The 23,059-nt window shown below is 47.5% G+C and overlaps 1 protein-coding gene across 4 annotated transcripts in view; it reads right to left on the minus strand.

Moving 5' to 3' along the window:
* EVL (Enah/Vasp-like) overlaps window positions 1-23,059 on the minus strand; it is a 164,335-nt gene that overhangs the window by 47,755 nt on the left and 93,521 nt on the right. For all 4 annotated transcript variants that reach the window (XM_082649034.1, XM_082649035.1, XM_082649032.1 and 1 more), the window contains exons 2-3: window positions 14,442-14,610; window positions 3,394-3,571 (exon numbers count right to left, since the gene is read on the minus strand). In XM_082649034.1, the coding sequence (XP_082505160.1) occupies window positions 3,394-3,571; window positions 14,442-14,610 (347 nt within the window). The remainder of the gene's footprint in view (window positions 1-3,393; window positions 3,572-14,441; window positions 14,611-23,059) is intronic.

The raw sequence follows: 23,059 nt of genomic DNA on the forward strand, positions 1-23,059 counted from the left end.
TTCCCAGGGCTGTGGTGAGAATCAGGTAAGAGAAAGGGGCGTGAAGACTGGGCGGCCACGATTTGCTCTCCTTTGCTTTCAGGTTTGTATCTAAGCATCTTGTGTCTGCCAGGTTTGTTGGACCCCAGGAGGCCACACTAGTGTCGCTCACGCATGAGGGGGAGGTGGGACATGCTGATGAGACCCTGAGTCTCAGGAAGTCCACGATCCGATGGCCCGAGCCCCAGATGCCTAGCACAGAACAGGACATGCCGGTGAGGAGAGGAGGGAGCAGAGGCGGGCACTTAGGAGGTGCCAGGCCCCATGCCGGGCAACTGAATCCTCTCCACAACTCTGGAAGAGGGACTTATGACCCCATTTTACAAATAAGGATGCTGAAGCCTACGGAAGATAAGCAAATTCAGCAGGACCAAAGGGTAAAGAACCAGTATCATTCACGCTCTTATTCCATACCAGGCACTGTACACTAAGTACTCTATAAACATTTTAAACTTAACCCTCATGACAACCCTAGGAAGTAGGGTTTATTACCCCAAGGCCACTTAGTATAAGATCTCACTGCCTCCGAACACATGCTTTTCTCACTACACTTGACCCCTGAACAACGTGGCGGTCGGGCTCTGAGTGAAAACCTGCGTGTAACTGCACAGCTGGCCTCCACGTCCACGGCTCTGCACCCGCAGATGCGACCAACTGCGGATCATGTAGGGCCGGAGACGCATTCATGGAAAAGAAACCACTGTCAGTGGACCACTTGGTTCAAAGCCGTGTTGGTTCAAGGGTCCACTGCACCGCAAACCGCCTCCCACCGAGGAGGGCAGAACACAGTTTGCCAATACAGAGGGGATCTGATAGAAGCCTCACTATTATCCTGCAGCAGAGCCCTCCTGCGGTAGCTGGTGGAGAGGCTGCCCGTGCCCTGCCCGCGCTCTGAGGCCTGAACTACAGGTCAGGGTGGCACAGCCGTATTGTGGAGTGGCACTCCACAGTGACAGAGCCGGCTGCAGAGACACATGGGTCCGGGGCGGGTCTCTCAGACGTAATGTCGAGGGACAGAAATCAGGCCCCGACGTACACCCTACATGATCCATTTACACGAAGTTCGAACACAGGTAAGAGTGCTCTGTTGTCACGGAACTTGACATCCTGGTTTTCCTGGGAGGGGGCGGAGGGATTTGGTCCCTGTCAGGGCCTGGCAGGGGTTCTGCATATGCATTTGTACAAGCTCATCGAGCTCACACTTCAGGTTTCTGTACGGGACAGTGCGGCACACCCCAGGTGAAGAAAACGCTTCCTCCTCAGCGGCCCCACGGTCTCCCCTCCACCAAAGGCCGTGGAACCGGGATGGGCGACTACTATTCATGATGAAAGTTTCAAGTCAGGCCACTGTCACCTCGTGAGCACACATCCACCCCCTACCCCAACAAAGACACCCGTTCAACCCAGAGGAGACGCAGGAGGTCGGGGTTCTGAATCTGAGTTACTACCTGGCACCGGGAAGTTATTTCTTCATACTAGGTCACACGATTCCTATCTGAAAATGAGGGCTGGATTAGCTGATTTCCTTGTGATTCTATGGTGAAGTTAAAAAAATAACTAGTAGTTGCTTTGCATCAGTCATCTGAATAAAATAAAACCTTCTTTTCCCCCGCTTAATGTATCTGTATGTACAGATAAAATAAAGCTTAACTCCCACATCCCGGGGCAAGTGAGGCAGCTCGGATCGGAAACCTTAAACTCAGCTCCCTCCACCACGAAGCTCAAGGCTTTTGGGTGGAAAAAAAGACAGCTGGCTACACAGTTATTCCGTGCCTACAATGTTGCAGGCAGGCCCTGCACTCATCACTCACACCGCTGTGGTTCCTCGCGGCGCACCCCCAGTTCTCAGCAGAAAATCCACAAACCCTGGGGCCTTTTCACAGTGGGGACAGAACTCTACAAGTACCAGTTCTACGTATGACCTGCGGGAAGCATACTCAAAACGTGTTCTTTATTTTCTTAAAAAAACTCTCCTAGGGTTTAAATTGGGTCCCAAAGCTCCAACCTGTCAGGCACAATAGATATTGAAAAGCCATCTCCCTCCAGGTTCCAAGTGCTATGTCTCTCCACTTCCCACCCCAATTCTGGCAGCAGTAGCAGCAGCAGTGACAGTAATAATACCCACAAATACGAATACTGGGTGATTAATACGTGTCAGGCAGCCTGCTAACATACATTTGACTTCATTTAAACTTAGAAACAACCACATATCACCCATCCTATAGCTAAAGAAATTGAAGCCTAGAAAAATGACCAGGACTCAAGGCCAGCAGGGCACCCCGAGGCCCAGTTCCTCACTACCACGCTCTACCAAGGTAAGATCTCCAGCAAAGTGCAGGACTGTCTGTGGCCACCGAGATGCCAACATCCTGGAAGGCCTGCGACCTCCCTCTGAAGCTAACGCTACAAATTTCCGAGAACGGCCGCGTGTGCTTTTGCTCCTTTGCTCTACCTGCCCTGCACGGAAGCTTTTGCTAGCGCCCCTTGCCGCCCCCAGCCCACTGTCTACACCCCAAGCCTTCCAATATGGAGCCCTTCACTGTGCAGTCCGTGCCACCCTTCTAATTCCACATCCAATCTCTTTGCTGTCGGCACCGCGGTCTGCAGAGACACTGCAGCATTCTCTTTCCCAGCATGTGCTGGGCTTTCAGGCCCACGTGCCTTTGTATTTGCTGTTCCCTCTGCCTGGGATGCCCACTCCCACCTCTTTGCCCTTCAAAACTCCAGCTCAGATGTCACCACCCGCTCAAGGCCTCCCTTGGCAGCCCACATGGGCAGTCCCTTATTTCCCTTTCTGTGCTCCCCATGTCCCTGCCCTGCTCATACCTTATGAGCACACTTATCACAATACGTTACAGTTAGCAGTTCATGAATCCGTCTACTCCAAGATACCAAGTGCCTTGAGGGAAAGGACTCCATCTCCCCATTTGTTACCTATTCTGTCTAGTCAGTTTCTAACACTCAGTAAATGTTGAGTAAAAGTGTGCTAAACATACGCATAATTGAATACAAGAATACATTTTTGCTCGTTCCCTCCGATCTACGCCAAACATGTGTCTAGAATATCGAATTAGGATGACAAATGTAAAATGCATCTGGACACTTGGCTTTAGGAACACAGTACAAATCTGTATCTCACCAAGGGCAAAAAAGATGTAAATGCCATTCTCTCCTCCTTCAAATTGCTAACATAGCTTTAAATCTAGAGTCAGGCAGTGCGTTTCTCTGAGAACCCACAAAGCATCAGCTCAGCGCAGCTGCAGGGCGAGGACACCCAGGCAGCCAGAACTGTAGGAGGGCAGAGGTAGAATGAGAGAGAGTCTAGGCACCAGGCCAAGACAGAGCCCCGCTTACCTCCTTCTTGGGAATTCATGATGTTCAGGGCAAACAGCATGGCATTGGAGAACGTGGTCGCCTCTTCCTTACTCGCAAAGTTTAAACCATAGACCTGGCGGGCATCTCGCCACTGGTGGAAGGTTGGCGTTGCCTGATTGTACTTCAGCCCTTTCACGATTGAATAATTGATCACAACCTGAAAGGGAAAAGAGAGAGAAATACGTGTAAATAAATAAAAGGTAAGTGAGCTGTGTGGGGCAAGGATATTGTGTCCCCTGGGGCTACAAGAGGACAGGGGGACGGGGATGGGGTCAGCAGAAGGGGAAAGCACGACCCGGCAGCTTTTCAACATGATCTATACAACACTGAGGGTTTGAAAACTAGTTATTTCATTTAACTAACAAAGAGTGTGGTCGTGACCTCCACAGGACAGCCCTAAGCTGGGAGTCAGGTTCCCTGGGTCCTGGTCCTGGCCCTGCCTCCCAGCCATGTCACCCTAGGCGGCACCGCACTTCTCTGGGTCTCAGTTTCGCCAGTTATAAAATGGGGATAATGATCCTGGCTCTACTGACCTAATGGGGTTACTGCAAAGGTCACACAGTGACACATATCTTATGGAGGCTTCTGGATATTAAGATCCTTAAGGGCGAGAGCCTTTTCTAATTCATGTTTATGCCTCCCATAGCCCTCTGCATAGCGTCTAATACTCAGAATGCACTAGTAAATGGGTTATTAGTTAAAAGGACAACTAGCCATTCTTTTGCATGTGGCTATTCAGTTTTCTCAACACCATTTACTGAAGAGACTGTCCTCTCCCCACTATATGCTCCTGACTCCTTTGTCATAAATTAATAAAACCATATCTGATGGGTTTATTACTGCGTTCTCTATTCTGTTCCATTGATTTTTGTGTCTGTTTTTATGCCAATATCATGCTTTTTATTTACTAAGGTTTTTAATTACTATACTAAAATTACAGTAATATAGTTTGAAATGAGGGAGTGTGGTGTCTCCAGCTTTGTTCTTCTTTCTCAAGATTGCTTTTGCCGTTTGGGGTCTTCTGAGGTTCCATACAAATTTTAGGATTATTGTTCTAGTTCTGTGGCATTTTGATAGGGATTGCGTTGAATCTTGTTGATTGCTTTGGGTGGTGTGGACATTCTAACATGAGCACAGAGTCTGCTCTCTTTGCCTTGGTGAGTCTGGCTGAAGGCTTGTCAGTTTTGTTTACATTTTCAAAGAATCAGCTCTTAGTTTCCTTGACCTTCTCTATTGTCTTTTTAGTCTCTATTTCACTGATTTCTTCTTCTTTTTTAAAATGATCACCTCCTTCCTTCCTCCCTTTCCTCCCTCCCCTCCCTCCCTCCTTTCCCCGCCCTCCTTCCTTCCTTTCTTTCTTGGCTGCGTTGGGTCTTCGCTGCTGCGTGTGGGCTTTCTCCAGTTGTGGGAGCAGGGGCTACTCTTCATTGCAATGCGCGGGCTTCTCACTGCGGTGGCTTCTCTTGTGGCAGAGCGTGGGCTCTAGGCGCGCGGGCTTCAGTAGTTGGGGCACGTGGGCTCAGCAGTTGTGGCTCATGGGCTCTAGAGCTCAGGCTCAGTAGTTGTGGTGCACAGGCTTTGTTGTTCCGCGGCACGTGGGATCTTCCCGGATCAGGGCTCGAACCCGTGTTCCCTGCATTGGCAGGTGGATTCTTAACCACTGTGCCACCAGGGAAGTCCTATTTCATTGATTTCTGCTCTCATCTTTGTCATTTCCTTCCTTCTACTAACTTTGGACTTCTTTTGTTCATCTTTTTCCAGTTCCCTGGGGCATAAAGTTAGGTTGTTTGTGACTTTTGTTTCTTGAGGTAGGCACTGACTGCTATGAACTTAGCGGTAGAATGCAGAACTGCTTTTGCTACATCCCACAAATTCTGTTATGTTATACTTCCATTTTCATTTGTCTCCAGGTACTTGTTTTTTTTTGCGGTACGCGGGCCTCTCACTGTTGTGGCCTCTCCCATTGCGGAGCACAGGCTCCGGACGCACAGGCTCAGCGGCCATGGCTCATGGGCCCAGCCGCTCCGCGGCACGTGGGATCTTCCCGGACCGGGGCATGAACCCATGTCCCCTGCATCGGCAGGCGGATTCTCAACCACTGCGCCACCAGGAAAGCCCTGTCTCCAGGTACTTTTTAAATTTCTCTTTTGATTTCTCCTTCAACCCACTTCCGTAGCATGTTGTTTAATCTCCACATACTTGTGACCTGAAACCATAAAGCCCCTGGAAGAAAATATAAGTGGTAAGCTCCTTGACATAGGCCTTGGTGATGATTTTTTGAATCTGATACCAAAAACAAAAGTGACAAAAGCAAAAATAAACAAGTGGGACTACATCAAACTAAAAAGCTTCTGTATAGCAAAGAAAGCCATCAACAGAATGAAAAGGCAATCTACTGAATGGGAGAAGCTGTTTGCAAAACATATATCTCATAAGGGACTAATATCTAAAATATATAAAGAACCTGTATTGCTCAATAGCAAAGAAACAATCCAATTAAGAAATGGGCAGAAGATCCGAATAGATATTTATCTAAAGCAGACATACAGATGGCTAACAGGTACAAGAAAAGATGCTCAACGTTACTAATGATCAGGGAAATGCAAATCAAAACCACAAGGAGATATCATCTCACACATGTCAGAACGGCTGTTATCAAAAAGACAAGAAATAAAGTGTTGGCAAGGATATGGAGAAAAAGGAACCCTTGTGCACTGTCAGTGGGAATGCAAATTGGTGCAGCCACTACAGGATACAGTATAGAGGTTCCTTAAAGTTAAAAATAGAACTATCCCATGATCCTGCAATTCCACTTTTGGGTATTTACCTGAAGAAAATATAAACACTCAATCAGAAACATATATGCACCCCCATGTTCACAGCAGCATTATTTACAACAGCCAAGATATGGAAATAACCTAAGTGTCCACTGATGTATGAACAGATTAAGAAACTGTGGTATATACACAATGGAATATTACTCAGCCATAAAAAAGAATGAAATCTAGCCATCTGTGACAACATGGATGGATCTCAAGGGCATTATGCTAAGGGAAAGAAGTCAGACAGAGAAAGACAAAAACTGTATGATCTATCTTGTATGTGGAATCTTAAAAAAAAAAAAAAAAGCTCATGGATACAGAGAACAGATTGATGGTTGCCAGAGGTGGTGGTGGTGGGGGTAGGGAATGGCAGGGAGAAATTATGCATATGAAACCACTTAACACAGCTGCTAGCACACAGGCTGCCAGCAAGTGTTAACTGAAAAATATTAAGGTCCTCAGAGATGGAAATATGCAAGCAGAGTCTAGATAAGGCTGGATGGCCTGCTGTTAGTGATACAATGGAAAGATTCTGCTTTAGGAGAGGTACAAGATGATTTCTCAGATCTCCTCTGGCTTTGAGGCTCTAGGGTTTTGTGACTTGAATTGCCGATAACTCAGTCTGTTGTCCCCCCGGTCAGGAAGGAGAGCTCAGGAAAAGATTTGGAGACGCAAGGGGACATGGCCAAGACACCCTGTGTGCTGGCTGGGGCACTAAGATGAGAACTCTGATTTACTGCTCCATCCTGCTGTGCTGTTGGTTAAAGGCCAGAGGACAGCAAATACGGGCAATACCCACAAGAGCTTTTTCCCAAGTCTCGGCCAGGTGGAAGGTAGGTTTGGATTGTCCTATGGTGAAAAAAGAGCGAGCAAGTGAGAGAGACGGAGGGAGAGAAGCACGTGTACTAAATTAGCTAAAGAAACACAACAGGTTTTTTTTTTTTTTTTTTTTTTTTGGTACGCGGGCCTCTCACTGTTGTGGCCTCTCCCATTGCAGAGCACAGGCTCCGGACGCGCAGGCTCAGCGGCCATGGCTCACGGGCCCAGCCGCTCCGCGGCATGGGGGATCTTCCCGGACCGGGGCACGAACCCGCGTCCCCTTCATCGGCAGGCGGACTCTCAACCACTGCGCCACCAGGGAAGCCCAACAGTTTCTTAACTTAGTTGTTACATACTGACACTGCAGTTTTGGCCAACATCTATGCCCAGGTTCCTCGGTGGTTCTCTCTGGGTTTAGCTCTAGATCGTCAGAAAAGGGCTGGAGGTTTTGTGGCTACATGCATGATAAGCAGCACAGTGACTTGTGGTTAACACAGCTCTTCAGAGGAGAGGGCACGATGATAGCGGTACAGTGACCAGAATGAGGGAGATGAGACCCTCTTCCTTTCTGCCGTGGTTAAGTCTCTACCAGAAGGTCTGTGTCTGTGTGGTTTTGGTGCTGCACTTTTAGTGGACATTGACAAACTAGAGCAAGCCAGAGGGATGTGTTTCAAATGGACGAAGGTCTGGAAACCACATCATATCAAGAATGGTTGAGGGATACGGAAGCAAGATAAAAGAAGACTCTTCAGTGTATCACATATCTTTCCAGGTACTTGAGGGGATGATCTGGGGAAGTGAGGTTAGAATCCTAAGATCCGAAATCTCTGGTTGGCTATGTTCTTGGAGGGGGACTTGGAGCAGGAACTGGGGGAGGTGGATGCCTATCCACAATCTAGAAACAGTGTGGCGTAAGGAACTCAGAGACCAGACAGAATGTCTAACTCAATCCTCCCTTTTTACAGTTGGGAAAACTGAGGCCCAGGGAGAATGAGTGATCTGCCCAAGGTTACAAGGTAAGTAATGGTAGAACTGAATTTAGAATCCAAGCCTGTAGCCTAGGACTTTGTGCTGCTTCTGACTGCCAGCATAATGAGCTGCAATCTTTCTTCCCATAATTCCTTCTCTGGTCCTAGCTCTAACCTCTAAAGAGCCTCAGAAATCGATTCTCTACTTTTAGAGATTTTCGGCTACTGGATTGGGAGAGTGTGATAAAGCTGTCCCAGAAGTCCTCTGGGTTCTTTGCTGCACATGGCTGGCCTGTCCTCCAACTGCAGCTCTTGGGTTACCATTTCTGATCCATCTACACCTAGAGCATAGAGTTATAAAGGCTGCTCACCGAGTGCTGTGTCTGCTAGCCAGACATAGCCCACAAGGGTCTACGACTGCTCCAAACACAACTACCGTATGAGGTACAAGGACTGAGCAGAGGGTTTTGAGTCAAATGGTTCAGGATTAAAATTCTGGCCTTATTACTTTGTAGCTGAATAAACTTGGAAAAGTTACTAGCATTAGCTTCTTCATATGTAAAATGAAAATATTATAAATAATGCTGGACTGAATATCCTTGTGCATATGTCTGTGTGAACATTCCTATGAGCAGAATTTCTGGATCAATGGACATGACCATTTAAACATTTATATTTTCTGTTTGAAAAGATCTACTCTGAAACTTCTAAACTGCCTTCTAAAAAAGGAGAGTCCATGCAATGTGTTTTGGACATACGTGCAGATGACACATGGCCTATTTGTCACTTGACCATCTCGAGAGGTGGTCAGTGTTCATTAACTGACAGACAGAACTTACGAGCGCTGATAGTTAAAAATCTCTGTACCTACTCAATGGTTCCATTCCCTTGTTTACTCTCCTTAGAGCATGTGCATTACTACAAGTCCACTTAGGGGTGTGGATCAGCTTCATTTAATACACTCCTCCCCAGAGATGTCCATGTTTCTGAGTATCACCATCAGTTACTTTCGCCTGTTCTTGGACTACACAGAAATGGATTCATATGGTATGTTCACTTTTGTTTCTGTGTTCTTTCACTCAATATAATATCTATGAGATTCACCTGCGTCACTGCATTTATAAGTATATAGTTTTGTTTGATTGCTACATAACATTCCATTTTTTTATATACTATAAATAACCTATCCATTCTCCTGTTGATGGACATTCTCGTAGTTTCTAACTGTTGGGTATCAGGAATAAAACTGCTGGGAATATTTTCATATAGGTCTTTCAGTGGACACAGACACTCATTTCTCTTGGGTAGGTACCCAAGAGTAGGTTATAGGGTAGGTGTACACTGAGTTTTACTAGGTTCTGGCAAACCATTTTTCAAACAGGCTGTATTGATGGACACCTCCGCCAGCAGTAACGGGAACTCCAGCTGCTCTGCATCCTCACCGACATTTGGTATCCTTTTAATTTTAGCCTTTTGTCCTTTAAATTTTAGCCTTTCTGGTGTGCGTGCAGTACTCTGATTGCAGTTTTCGTTTGTATTTCCCTTATGGGTAATGATGCAGAGCAACCTTCACGTGCTCACTGGCCATGTCTTCTGTTCCACTGCTCTTTTCTCTTTTGTGAAACTCCTGTCCCAGTCATTTTGCTCATTTTTAAGAGGTTGTATGTTTTTTTCTTTTTGATTTGTAGGAGTTCTGTATATATTCTTCATATGAATCCTTTGTCATATTCATTTCTCTCCCTCTCTTTCTCCCCGCCCATATGTATGTATGTATATATGTATGTACGTATGTGTGTGTGTACGTACGTATATTCTCCCTGTTTGTAGCTTGCCCTTTCATTCTCTTAATGGGGCCTTTTAACAAAGAAAACTCCTTAAATTTAAAGAAGTCCAACTTAATTTTTTTTCTTTTACAGTTAATGCTTTGTGTGTCCCGTTCAAGGTTCTAAAGATATTTTCCTGTATTTTCCCCTCAATATAATGAAGATATTTTCCTGAATTTTCTTCTAGACACTTTATTGATTTACTTTGCATATTTAGGTTGATTTTTAATTAATTTGGGGGTATAGTGCGAACTAGGGATAAAGTTTTTTTTTTCATATTGATATCTCATTGTTCTGCCATCATCTGTTGAAAAGACCATCTTTAGCCCACTGAGTGCAACGGGGCTTTGTCATAAATCAAGTGACTATATATATGTGGGTCTATCTAGACTCTTTTTTTCAAAAAAAACTACAACATTTTGCTTTTCTCTATTGTGTATCTGCTTTCTATTTCATTAGATTTTTGGTTTTGCTTTTAATTTTTCCTTCTACTTTTGTTGGTTTAATTTGTTTTTTTTCTAGCTTCTTGAGATAGAAGCTTAGGTCACTGACTTTCAATCATTCTTTTTCTAAGCTATGCATTTCTAGCTATACATTTGTCTATATGCTGTTCTTTAGTTGCATCCCACAAGTTTTGCTACATTGCAGTTTCACTATTGTTCTGTTCAAAATATTTTCTAGTTTTACACTGAGACTTTTTTTTTTGGTCCTATGGGTTATTTAGTAGTATACTGCTTAATTTCTAAACATTTGAAGATTTTCTAGTTATCCTTCTATTACTGATTTCTAGCTTAATTCCTCTGTGGTCTAAGAAAAACTCTGTATGATTTTAATCCTTTTAAATTTGTTGAGATTGGCTTTGTGGCCTAGCATGTAGTCTGTTCTGTTAAATGCTCAATGTACACTTGAGAAGACTATATTCTACTGTGGCTGCCTGTAGTTTCTATAAATGTAAATTACATCAAGTTGGTTAATAATGCTCTTCAAATTTTCTACGTCTACTTATTCCAGTCTCTTGCAGGTATGAACAGAATCTCCGACCAGGCTTCTGGATTCCTTTATTTCTCCCTTTAGATCTGTCCATTTTTGCTTTATATATTTTGAAGATATATTAGATGCCTACAAATTTAGGATTGTTATGTCATCCTTTTCAGTTGACTCTTTTATCATTAAAAAGGTCCTTTATCTTCACTAATAATTCTTGCCTTAAAGTCTACTTTGTATAATATTAATATAGTCACACCATTTTCTTTGGTTAGTGTCTGTTAAGGTTCATCTTCTTCCACTCTATTACTTTCAACCTCTGTCCTTATCAGCTTTATATTAAAACTAATTCTCCAAGCTTTGGTAGGACTAATCTAGACAAGAGCTGAAGGATAAAACTTATTTTATTTTATTTTTTAACATCTTTATTGTAGTATAATTGCTTTATAATGTTATGTTAGTTGTTGCTGTATAACAAAGCAAATCAGCTATATGTATACATATATCCCCGTATCTTTTCCCTCTTGCGTCTCCCTCCCACCCTCCCTATCCCACCCCTCTAGGTGGACACAAAGCACTGAGCTGATCTCCCTGTGCTATGTGGCTCCTTCCCACTAGCTATCTATTTTACATTTGGTAGTGTATATATGTCCATGCCACTCTCTCACTTCGTCCCAGCTTACCCTTTCCCCTCCCCATGTCAAGTCCATTCTCTACGTTTGCGTCTTTATTCCTGTCCTGCCCCTAGGTTCCTCAGAAACTTTTTTTTTTTAGATTCCATATATATGTGTTAGCGTATGGTATTTGTTTTTCTCTTTCTGACTTATTTCACTCTGTATGACAGTCTCTAGGTCCATCCACCTCCATCCAAGTAAATATCTCTTGCTACTTCTTCAACTGTTCCACATAATAATGCTGCTTTCAGACCTCTCACCAGTTTGGACGCCCTCCTCCTTACAGATTTCATTTACGGCACTCAGATTTGGTCCCAACATTCACGGGAAAGTACAACCAGTGCAGAGCAGAGCACGACTATAAAATCCCTCCTTCTGGGCCTCTACTTCTATTAATTCAGCCTGAGAGTCACTAACATTTTTAGTGGCCATAACTCCTTCTCAACTAAACATCTTTTGGTTTCTTCACCTTTGATGTGAGATTCAGGTTAGACCCTGGCTAATGATACTATAACTTACCAGTCCTTTTCCCCACAAATGATCACCTGGTTTTATGTCCACCTATTAGCAAAACGGGGGAGACAATTCTTATACCATTATCCTCATGGGGTTACTGGGGGACTGAAATAATAAACATGAAGAGTGCTCTGTAAGCCATAGAGAGCACTGAACATGTAAGATATCCCCCTCTGGTTATAAGACCAGGAATCTCTGTCTCTCTTAAGATGTTTGACCTTGTAATCCATACTGACTGGAAATCAGACCTGTGAAAATCCATATTTTCTCCTGGGTCCATAAAAGTTATTATGGACCAGGTTTCCTGCCACTTTCTCTAATACCTTGGTTTACTGAGAATCTCTTTTGTGTTCCTGGCTAATGTGTCCCACCCACCTGGGCAGAGTTGCAACCATGTTCCAGGAGCCTGTCTGATGAACGTGTAATTCCAGCTGGAAGGCTATGTTGGTAACTTCTCCATCAGGTTCCAGAAGATCTCTAAGTTTGAGGCAACAGAGTCTCTCTGAGTTTCCCCAGGAGATCACTGAGGACGGCGGCCAGTCCCTCCCTGAACGCAGCAAAGGTCTCCTCCCAAACGAGCCCCAACACGTGCTTTCCTCTGAAGGAAGCTGAGGCTTCCGAGAACCAGGTTCACGTTGGTTCCCACACACCATGGTATCTTCCTAGTGTGCCCTGCAGGGCAACCAAGAGGCATGAAGAGAATGGAAAACTTGTCATAATAAAAGCAGCCACTTAGGGAACACCCACTATGATTCAGGAACTGCCTGAGATAATGCGCCTTATGTCAAAGGCGAGTACCAGGGTGGAACTGCCCTGGCTGTCAGGGAAATGTGTGAGATGTTTTTGGTTGTCACTATAGTTGGGGCTAAAGGTGTTATAAATCCTGCAGCATATGGTGCAGTGTGCCTCTAAAAGGCAGAGCCAGAATCAGTGAACTAGAAGAACAGGGAAGCAGCTTCTAGAAGGTTTTTAGAATAACCTGCCTATCCGTAAGGCTCATCAACAAGGGACAGGGATGCCCCTGAAGGTACCCAGAGTTCCAGGTCAGAAAGACCACCTTTGATCAGGGGTTCTGAAGTGAGGAGGTCCCGTTTAGCCACAAGAATCTGAAATCTAATAGGACTATTTTGGCAAAAGCAGAAACCCATTCAATAGGCAACACACTAAAAACAGAGTCCTCAGTTTCTGTTCTCTTTCCTATTTGAGAACACGATGATTCTTGCAAAGATAGCAGCAAACCTGCTGCTCAGCTCAGCCCAGGGCTGACTGACAAGGGCTGCCTATTTAAGGCAGAGGTGTTCATAAATGCTGAACTACAGATCTGCCGATTTCACTGCTGAAAAATGTCCTTGTCCATCTCTAAGAAGAGAGCCGGAGGGAGAGCCTGAGGCCCTAACAGAGTCACTGTGGTGAAGCCACACGAGCCCTTTCTCCACGTCTCTATTTCAGTCCACGACACATCAGCTCACTCTGTCTGAGTTATTTGTACACGACTACCGCGGACATAGGTGGACTTACCTTGTATTTATTGGCACAGGTACTTACCAGGTACACTCACAAACTACCTCATCTGATTTCTCCAGGATGTACTATTATGGAGGAGAATGATCCCAGATTCTTTAAATCATCTTGATTTCCCCCCCAAAGTAAGACTTAGGGGGTTGGTGGACCCAAAATCTTCACAGCTATATTACTTATGGGTATGCAGGCAGAGAATAATACTAACACATTTGTACAATATATTTTTCAAAGCTGTTTCACATCTATTATTTTATTTATATTCTAATATGACAGTAACACAGTGAGGTAGGCAGGGTGTGGATCACTGCCTGTGTAAGACAGCTGTGAACACTGAAGTTCAGAAAAGACCGTTGCTCAAGGCCTTACACCTTGGGGTATGAGAATACAGAGCCGGACACTGAACCCAGACCTTTGACTCTAAATCGTGACCTTGTTGTTCTCTGACCATTTTCCACCAGTGTGTGTGTGTGTGTGTCTGTGTGTGTGTGGTGTGTGAGGGGTGTGTGTGTGTGTGTGAGGTGTGGGTGTGTGAAGTGAGGTGTGTCTGAGGTTTTGTGTGTGTGTGGTGTGTGTGAGTTGTGTGTGTGGTGTGTGTGAGGGGTGTGTGTGTGAGGGGTGTGTGTGAGGTGTGTGTGGGTGTGTGAAGTGAGGTGTGTCTGAGGTTTTGTGTGTGTGTGGTGTGTGTGAGTTGTGTGTGAGTTGTGTGTGAGGTGTGTGTGTGGTGTGTGTGAGGTGTGTGTGTGTGTGAGGGGTGTGTGTGTGTGTGAGGGGTGTGTGTGTGTCTGGTGTGTGTGAGGTGTGTGTGTGAGGGGTGTGTGTGTGAGGTGTGTGTGTGTGTGTGTGAGGGGTGCGTGTGTGGGGGGGGTGTGTGTGGGGACGGCCTGTCACCCCAGCACTCACCTGCTGATCCTGAAGCTTGACTCCGACGACTCTGAAGGTGTTGCTGGCAGTGTTGTGGTAGATGTTGATCCGGCTGAATCCCTGCTGGCCAGGTTTGATTGGTACCCACTTCTTACTGGTGTCATCGTAGACCATCACGGAAGCCCGGGCTTGGCAGATACTCTGTTCGCTGCAGACCAAGAGAAAACGTTAAGCGTCAGCCTCAGTTACAAGGGATGGATGCTGGCTTTGTCCTTTTCTGAAACAGAGGCTAACTGCCGCTTGACACAAAGGAACTTCCTAGTTGCCAGAGCTTCCAACTGTCTGTGGAAGGGCCGCTCTGTGTGGTGATGAGTTTTGACTCTCCAAAGACCAGGGGGAGTGGACAGGAGGTTCTATGCCAAAGTTTTTGATAGCATGGAAGAGACTCCCAGCTTCACTTTCAGGGGAAAAGGTGCTTGAATTAGGAAGGAATTACAGCTATAATTTGCCAACTGTCCACGAGGTCCTAGGCACGGTGTTGAATAAGACAATGCACTAAACCACATAAGCTTCGCAACTTAGGAAGCAGCCATTTATTTCCCCCATTTTGTAGATGACAGGAGAGTGGCTCAGAGACTTGGAAAGCTTTATACAAATTCACACAGGGACTCAGCGACTCTATCTGGGATTTCCAACCTGTTCTGTCTGACTCTAGAATACATGACATAGATAATATTCTCCACAACATCCAACAAAACGCTCAGTTTATGACAGCACGACAGTGTGGCTTCACACATGCTATGTAGGCAATAACATGATTAGGTGATCTTCTGAAGAACAGAGTGAATCAAAATGAATAGATGGTCCACCCTGCTTCAATGGAGACATTTCCGAGCAAACTCCCCTGTTCAGCATGTGACAGAAAACGAGGGAAGAAGCAAAAGAAGCACCCGGAGAGAGAAGATAGTCATGACTGAAGTCAGCACACTGCAACTCCTGCCACAGCACGCAGGGCAAGTCTCCCAGAGCCCACCGGCCTCTTCATTTACATATAAGCCTAATAATCTTAAACATTTACTTTCTCAGTCTCTAGTATATTAGAATCCCCCAATTAAAAAGGTAAGACGGGCTTCCCTGGTGGCGCAGTGGTTGAGAGTCCGCCTGCCGATGCAGGGGACACGGGTTCGTGCCCCGGTCCGGGAAGATCCCACATGCCGCGGAGCGGCTGGGCCCGTGAGCCATGGCCGCTGAGCCTGCACGTCCGGAGCCTGTGCTCCGCAACGGGAGAGGCCACAGCAGTGAGAGGCCCGCGTACTGCAAAAAAAAAAAAAGGTAAGACGTGGTTTTCAAAGGTAGGCACCCCAACAGCAGCGAGGAGTGGCTGTTAGCAGAAAGGGAGGCTGAAGAATTAGAAACGGAAAGTTAAAGCCCAGCAAGTCGGCGCCAAGTTATAAAGAAGTGAAAGTGTAATTGTGATAGTCGTGATGAGGAGACCAAGCAGTCAGGAGAAAGTCACAGTCCGTTCCCTTCACCACCTCTAAGAGGGCAGGGAAACCAAATACTCGGAGAAGTTCTCTCCCCAGTCCCAGCGGTCACCAGGTGACAAAACGATGGTTTCCAGGAGACTGGCCCTCAGGGACCTGGAAACCTCAGCTTGGCCGAGGCAGCCTGCCTGAGGGCTCTTGTGGGCTGAGCTTCCCCGGGACCCGGCTCCCCTACGACTCCAAGCCGGCGGAGGAGACACATACAGATGGTCACCACCTTAGCAACGATTCTGGGTATGTGCACACACAAACCTGTCCGTACACATCCCCTCACCTCACGTTACACGAATCCCTACGTACATTTGATGGCTGTCCGGCTAACGACTTCGCGAGCCGGCGCTCTCAGACCCGCTCCAGGCCTACGCTGCTCATCTCAATCCTTCTGCTGGCCCCTCGGCTCTGCCCGAGGGTGCAGGAGTCTGGGGCGCACTGGACGCCAGCCGTCCACGCCCTGTGCCGAGGCTCCCTCTGTGGACGCGTGTACTGGGAGTGAACTAGGTGGGTTTTGTTGTGCAATTGTGCTACATCTTTTTTCCCATAATTCATTATTCATTCAACAAATAATTAAGGGGAAATCAGTGATGAGCCGAGCAGGCATGGGCTTCCCCTGAAGACAGCCATATCATACTGGCAGGGAGAAAAAAGAAAAACAAAAGGAGAACCAAACACAGCACTATGCTTTGCCTTCTCTGAGCTCTGGAGCCCGAAACCATGTATCTTCTACGAGAATATTAGGAGTTACCGCTCCCCTAGCTGAGTCATTGGGGCCCTGTCCTCATGAAGTCGAAGGTAGGAATCAGAGTAAACTGTACACAGAATTAGACCTTGGTTCAGATCAAGTCAGAGTCCCACACCAATGTAAACTAATTACTAATCAAGTTCCGGGCTAAGTTGTGTCACTTACTGCTACTCACGCACTTAGGCGCTCATGGTGACAGTGGGCAAGTAGGTGTGTGCTCTGAATGCTGGCTCAGGAGCTAGGAGAGATCCTGAGACGCGGCACAGTGTTAGGTAACAAAGCACAGACTCGATCAAGTCAGAGGGATCTGAGCCAAAATCCCAGGCGTAGCGCTTACTGGCACGTGACACAGAAGCCCTTGAGATGCCTCTGGGGGAGCAAGCCAGGAAGGAACCGTGTGGTTGAGTCCCTGTGTGAAGGCCGTGGAGTGCCGCCCTTCTGATCACCTTCAAACGAGCCTGTTCTGGAGCAGAGCTGACCAGTGGTCCCAGCTGCTGCCCTCTGGATGCCCACCACGTCTGCACAGAGGCCACATTCTCTGGGCTACTGTCTGCCAATGACTCAGTGGTGGCAGGCATGGCTGGCCCACGCAGGGCTCCTCCCCAGGGGAAACCTCATCAGCCAGGCCCAGATTGTCTCAGAACTGTGCTGTGGGCTGAGACGCTTCCTCCTCAGTCCTTCTCGCCCCTTCTTCTGCAGACGCCAGACCTGCACCTTGGCCTGAGGCTCTCTGGGCCTCTCCACTCCCTCCACCCTTCACTGACCTTCTGATAAATCTCTGGAATGTAGCCGTCCTGGGGGACTTGGTGTCTGCTTCTGGAAGACCCGAAGTAACACAGCCTGCACGGTGCAGGCTCCCCGAGGGCAGGGACACAGGGGTCTCATTCTCCACTATCTCCAGAACCCGGCAGACAGCAGGGGCCTGAGGACTGCTCCCTGTGAAGAGAGCTCTGGAGAGGACCTAGCCCCTCTCCTGCTCAACACAGCACACCTCCTAAAGCAGCCCGAAGAGCGCGCCGAGCCTCTGAATGGAACTGCTGGCGACGGAGAACTCTGCTCTCCAGAGCAGCCTGTTTGTTGTGAAACGGTTTGAGTTGTCCTTGTCCTGAGGGTCAGCCCACTCCCCGCCCTCCAGAGGCACAAAGGGGCTCTGGACAGCTCTGCCAGTCTAGTGGACAACTGAAGGAGCACCTTGGCTCTGCCATCCACCATTCACACAACACAGCGACAGGCCGCTGTGCCACCCCAGTGAGTCACCACCTGTCACATGTTCTCTCAGGATCTGGGTATGATACTCTTGCCTTCGTCTGACAAGCACAGATGCCAGTGAGTCCAAAAACATTTAGTGATGCAGAGATGCACATGACAGTCTCTGCTCACAGCTACTCAGGAAATAAGACAAATAATTACACACCTTCCTCAGCCTGGAGGGACTGAGGGAACAGGGGAGACTTTCTGCAGAAACCGCAGTGTGGGTTTAATGCTGAAGAGCTCTCAACCCCAGGCGGGTTCAGGAAGGGGATGTGGGATTCCGGGCGGGGGCGGCCCGCAGCCAGCGAGGCAAGGACAGCGCACTGCGTGCAGAGCCCACCTGGGGCACCACATACACCTCTCGGGGCTGTTCAACGGACATGATACGGCAACGGACCCCCCGCTGTGCTTGCCCCTGCTAGGTGCTTCAACATCAACCACTTTTTAAAAATTGTAATCATAGCCACAGCCTCCCTTTTTGTGTTTTTTTTGTTTTTTTTTTAGCAGTTTAGGTTCAAATTGAACTTGTGGTTAATCAAAAATCCCTATTTTTGTTCCCATTTGACTAGTGCTTGTCTATCTCTGCTTATTTTATTACCACGAACAAACCCTAAGTGCAAGAAAACACGTGTTTACTTAAGATTCGTCTTATTATCCCTTCGGGATTTTTGTTTTGTTTTGCAGGAGTCAGCATTTTATTATTTTTTATTTTTACTGAGATATAATTGACATGTAACATTATATTAGCTTCAGGTGTGTAACACAATGATTCAATATTTATATATATTGCAAAATGATCACCACAGTAAGTCTAGTTAACATCCATCACCACACCTAGTTATGAAAATTTTTTCTTGTGTTTTGTTTTAGTAAACTCTTGATTCCTCTCCAGCCTAGACAGTGCCTCTGAGCGCCATATATTCACTGTCTTCTCGACACCTCCATGGGGATGAATATGCAAACTCTACGCTACACGTGTTACTTCACAGGCACCAGACACTTCATTTGTCTAAATCAGTTTTTTGAGGAAAGTTAATTTGGTAGACAAATATCAGAATGGCTGAACTATTTTTCAAACACATACATACAAGATTCCCTTTACTAAACTGAGAAGGACTACTGCTACCCCTCCCCTCCCCCAGCCCTGGCCCTACACAACTTGCGCCAAAGCTGGTCCTCCTGAGGGCTCATCTCGGACAGGCTGCCTTCACGTGAGCAAACAACCACTGACCAGTGGGAATCAGTCCAATATGCCGTTTGGTTTGTTCCACATGGTGCTGAACTGCCAGGCTGATGGACTTTTGCCCCCTGGGACCTAACAGCCTGCTCTGAGCTGCAGGTACAAGCAGTTTCTCTCCCAGGAGAAGGCTCTTGCAGAGCTAGCAGTCCAATTCCAGTCTCATTTTGGGCTTTTGTATGGGTATTTGTGGGCCCAGCAAAATATTCAAGTCCGTAACTTCCCTCCCAGTGGCAGGTGAGACATACACTAAGAAAGCTGGGACAGCGCTTTTGTCAGAACCGTAGAGGAGGAAGATGGCATCCTCTGGGCCTCAGTTTCCTCATCTGTACAAGGCTAGTCTGACCTCAGGGCCCCCCTCAGACAGCCAAGCGTTCGTGCTGAGCTCTGCCCATAAGCCCAGCCCCGGGTCAGCAGTCAGTGTCTTGTCACTGGTTCAGCAGTTAACTCCTCTAGGCTATACGTCAGAGACCACTACTGAATCCCTGTTGAAATCTCTCACTTAAAAAGAAAAAGCGCAAACACACCCCAAACTTTCTGCATATAACTGTGAAACATACTCACAGATATTCCTGGACTTGACATAAGAAACCACTGATACACTGTGGATAAAACTAATACACGGGAGAACACAGTGAAAGTAGCCTGAAGTCAGTCTCCACCTCTGCTGCTGTCTATTCCTTCTGGAAAAGCGCAGCTTCCATGTCCCACCAGCTGGTGGACTCCCGCCCCACCGCTCCCTACGTGACCGGGAATGAGGTCTCCGAACCTCTCTCGGGCTTGCGGTGACACCCCATCCTGGCCACGCTCTTCCCTGTGCGCAGTGAATGTGGAATCCTTTCCACTCTACAAATACCTTTCGGGGCTTTTCCAGGCATTTACTACAAAAATTTGAAGAACAGAGTGTAATTTCATAAAGTAAGAGCAACAAGGTGCAAAGCCAAAAAGGGAGCAGAGAACAACAGGGCCAACGAAGAGAGGCTCATTGGAAAACTAAGCCCAGGGTTGAGCTTGGAACCTGTACAGCACTTGGACCTGTAAGAAGAACCAGCCCCCGCAGCACTGTGCTCGTCTCTGCCTCTCACCAAAGCTCTTACCTGTCTGTCCTGCTTCTCAACATCTGCATCAGCATCCGTCTGCCCCATTAGAAGGTGAGCTCCTTGAAGGCAGGGGCTCTATTGCTTTCCCCTTCGTAAATCTGCTCCCTTGTGTGCTGCTGACACTACAAACTGTTGAATACATGACTCTCTAACTGTGAATAAGTGCATTTATGACCGCGTGCCCGTGGGAACATTCCGTCTACAATCCGAGTCCGTTAATCCTCAGAGAGAGTAGCTGAATAAAAGTCTCGGTTATACAGAGCACCGTCAGATCACCGCGGCCTGGGATCTGAGAGTCAGGAGACCGCAGTGCTGAGGGTGGGCCTACGGAGAGTGAGGCTCCCAGGAGGCCAGCTGCGGACACAGACCCGCGGCTCTGGGAAGGTGCAGGCTGCCCTCTCGGGGTCCTCTGGAGGGTCAGCCTAGGAGCGCACTCTGTCGCCTGGATCACACCTCACCCTCCCCGCCAGCACGGGCTCAACCCAATGCCCAGCTCGGTCACTCCCTTCAGACAGAACAACTCATCACACTCTGTCCTGAAGGCGTATCTTGTCGCCCCAGCAGGACCAGGAATCCAGGTTTGCCTGGGACTGAGGCGTTTCCCGGGAGGTGGGGCAGGACACTCAGCGCTAAGACCAGGATGGTCCCAGGCAAAGCAGAGTGAGTGGTTACCCTACTGGGAGCTTCCTCTCCCTCTCCACAATAACTATCGCGGGATTAAGCGCCCAATAAACACCCAGTGAATGTGAGTCTGGCTGATGTAAGCTGATATGAGCTGGCACCACTCCCTGCTCCCAGCCGCTACCTCTCTAGCTCTCGTTTTCTCTTCCGTCAGGCTGAGACATATGATACCCGGCCAGACAGACCTGCAGAACAGTGGCAGGTACAGTAAGTGGCATGAAGGAAAGCCACCCAGCACCTTCTCCAGGGGGTGGGCCATCACACTCCCAGGGGCAGGCACTCAGGAGAGTAAGTGGGCAAAGCAGGGCTCGGAGACCCGGCGTGGGAGATGCCCCGGCAGCACAGCCTGTGCCCCCAGTGGGCAGGCCTCCGCCCTGGGGCTCCCGGCAAAGGCAGGACCCAACAGCCTGCGCGCTGCCACCTGAACGCCCAGGGTGGCTCTCCAGGTCACACTCAGGAGCCCCCGACCTTAGTTTTCTCCTTGGAGGTTAAAAGAATAAGGGGTAAGGGCAGCTCCAACGTGGATACAGAAGGCGCCTCACACTGGCTTCACCTCAAGTCTTACCTCATGCAGACGTGCTGTTTACTTGAGACAGTATGTCCCTCGTTCAAGACAACTTCTCTTTCCTACATCCACAGTTTGCATCTCACCTTTCTCAGCTCAGCGCCACTGCCTTCAGGAAACACCTGTCCATTCACTGCCACTGTCCTGAAGGTCTGCTGATTTTCTCTCTCCCCCACGAGGCAGGTTTTTTGTGGTTGCTTTAAAGATGTTCATCTCTGTAGCTCCAATAACTGGGACCTGCTGGATTGCTCAGTAATTATCTCTGAATACATGCTTGCTTCTGAGTGTGCCTAGTTCTGCCAGGCATCCTGCTTCTCAGCCTTCGAGGATTCTTTGGGGTGGGGTGGGGTGGGGAGGGGGTCACGACCCACCTGAGATCGGGCCACCACTGCTTTCTCTTCCCGCATTAATTTAACAAATAAACCAAGAACACACCCCTTTCACTGAGTACCGACTACGAAGCAAATATATCCCCACGCCTGGTCCTTAGAAAGTAGACCGTGTGTTGAACAGAAGCCGCGGTCTGCGCCATCAAGGGAAGGCGCGCGCGCAGCCCACGGCACTCCAGGGGTGCAGAGCGCCCGCAGCAGAAGGGGAGCCTGGCGCGTCTGGCCCAGGGTGGGGGTGCGTGCGTCTCGGGCAGAGTGCCTGGTGCTCCTGGCCATCACCCTGGGCCTCTCGTTACTTCTCAACACGCACGCATTCCAGGGGAACCAGGAAGCCTGCACCAGGCGTACTGGCACCGCATCCCAATCCAGGGACCAAGGAACAGGGATGGAAACAGAGCCCGGTCAGAGCCCAGAAACATTCGTAAGGAACCTTTAGATGGAGGAGTCAGGCCAAGTGAAGGGGGCAAGCTTACCAACGTCCCACAGCTAAATGCGGGAGGCCGGGACTCGACTGCAGAGCCCTTTCTGCTACAAGATAGGGCTTCTCTGCCTCCGGAATAAAGCATTTTTGCCACATGCAAGTTTTCTCTTTTTTATGTCATTTTTTTCTGAACCATTTGACAGTTCCAGATATCATGATACATCAATTCTAAGGTTTTTACATTTCTTTAAAATAAGGACGTTCTGATATATAACTTAAACACCATTATTACATCTAAGAAAATTAGTAATTTACTAATAGATCCAATACAGAGCCCATATTAAAAGTTACCCAAGTTTCCCCAAAATGTTTTGATTTTTTATAGATCTAGGATCCGCTCATGCATTACATTTAGTTGTGTTGTCTGCTTACTCTCTTTTAAGCTAGAATGTTAGGGCCTGTTTTTTTCCTGTTTATCACTGATACTGATTTTTGTGTGTGTGAAGAGATCAGGCCAATTGTGTTGGGGGCCGTCCCCATCCTGGATTGTTTCCTCGTGACTAAATTCAGGGTAAACAGGAAGAACACAGCACAGGTGGTAGTGGGCATGTATCCTACCACATCACATGGGGCAGCACACTCAGGTGCCTTCTCTTGCAGAGGCAAGCCTGTCTACCGGAGCAGACGCCAGATGTCTCCAATGGAAAGGTGCCTTTCTTCTTGGTAATGA

The sequence above is a fragment of the Grampus griseus genome (genome assembly GCF_964374135.1).
Source record: "Grampus griseus genome assembly, chromosome: 2".
In the NCBI taxonomy this organism is placed as follows: Eukaryota; Metazoa; Chordata; class Mammalia; order Artiodactyla; family Delphinidae; genus Grampus; species Grampus griseus.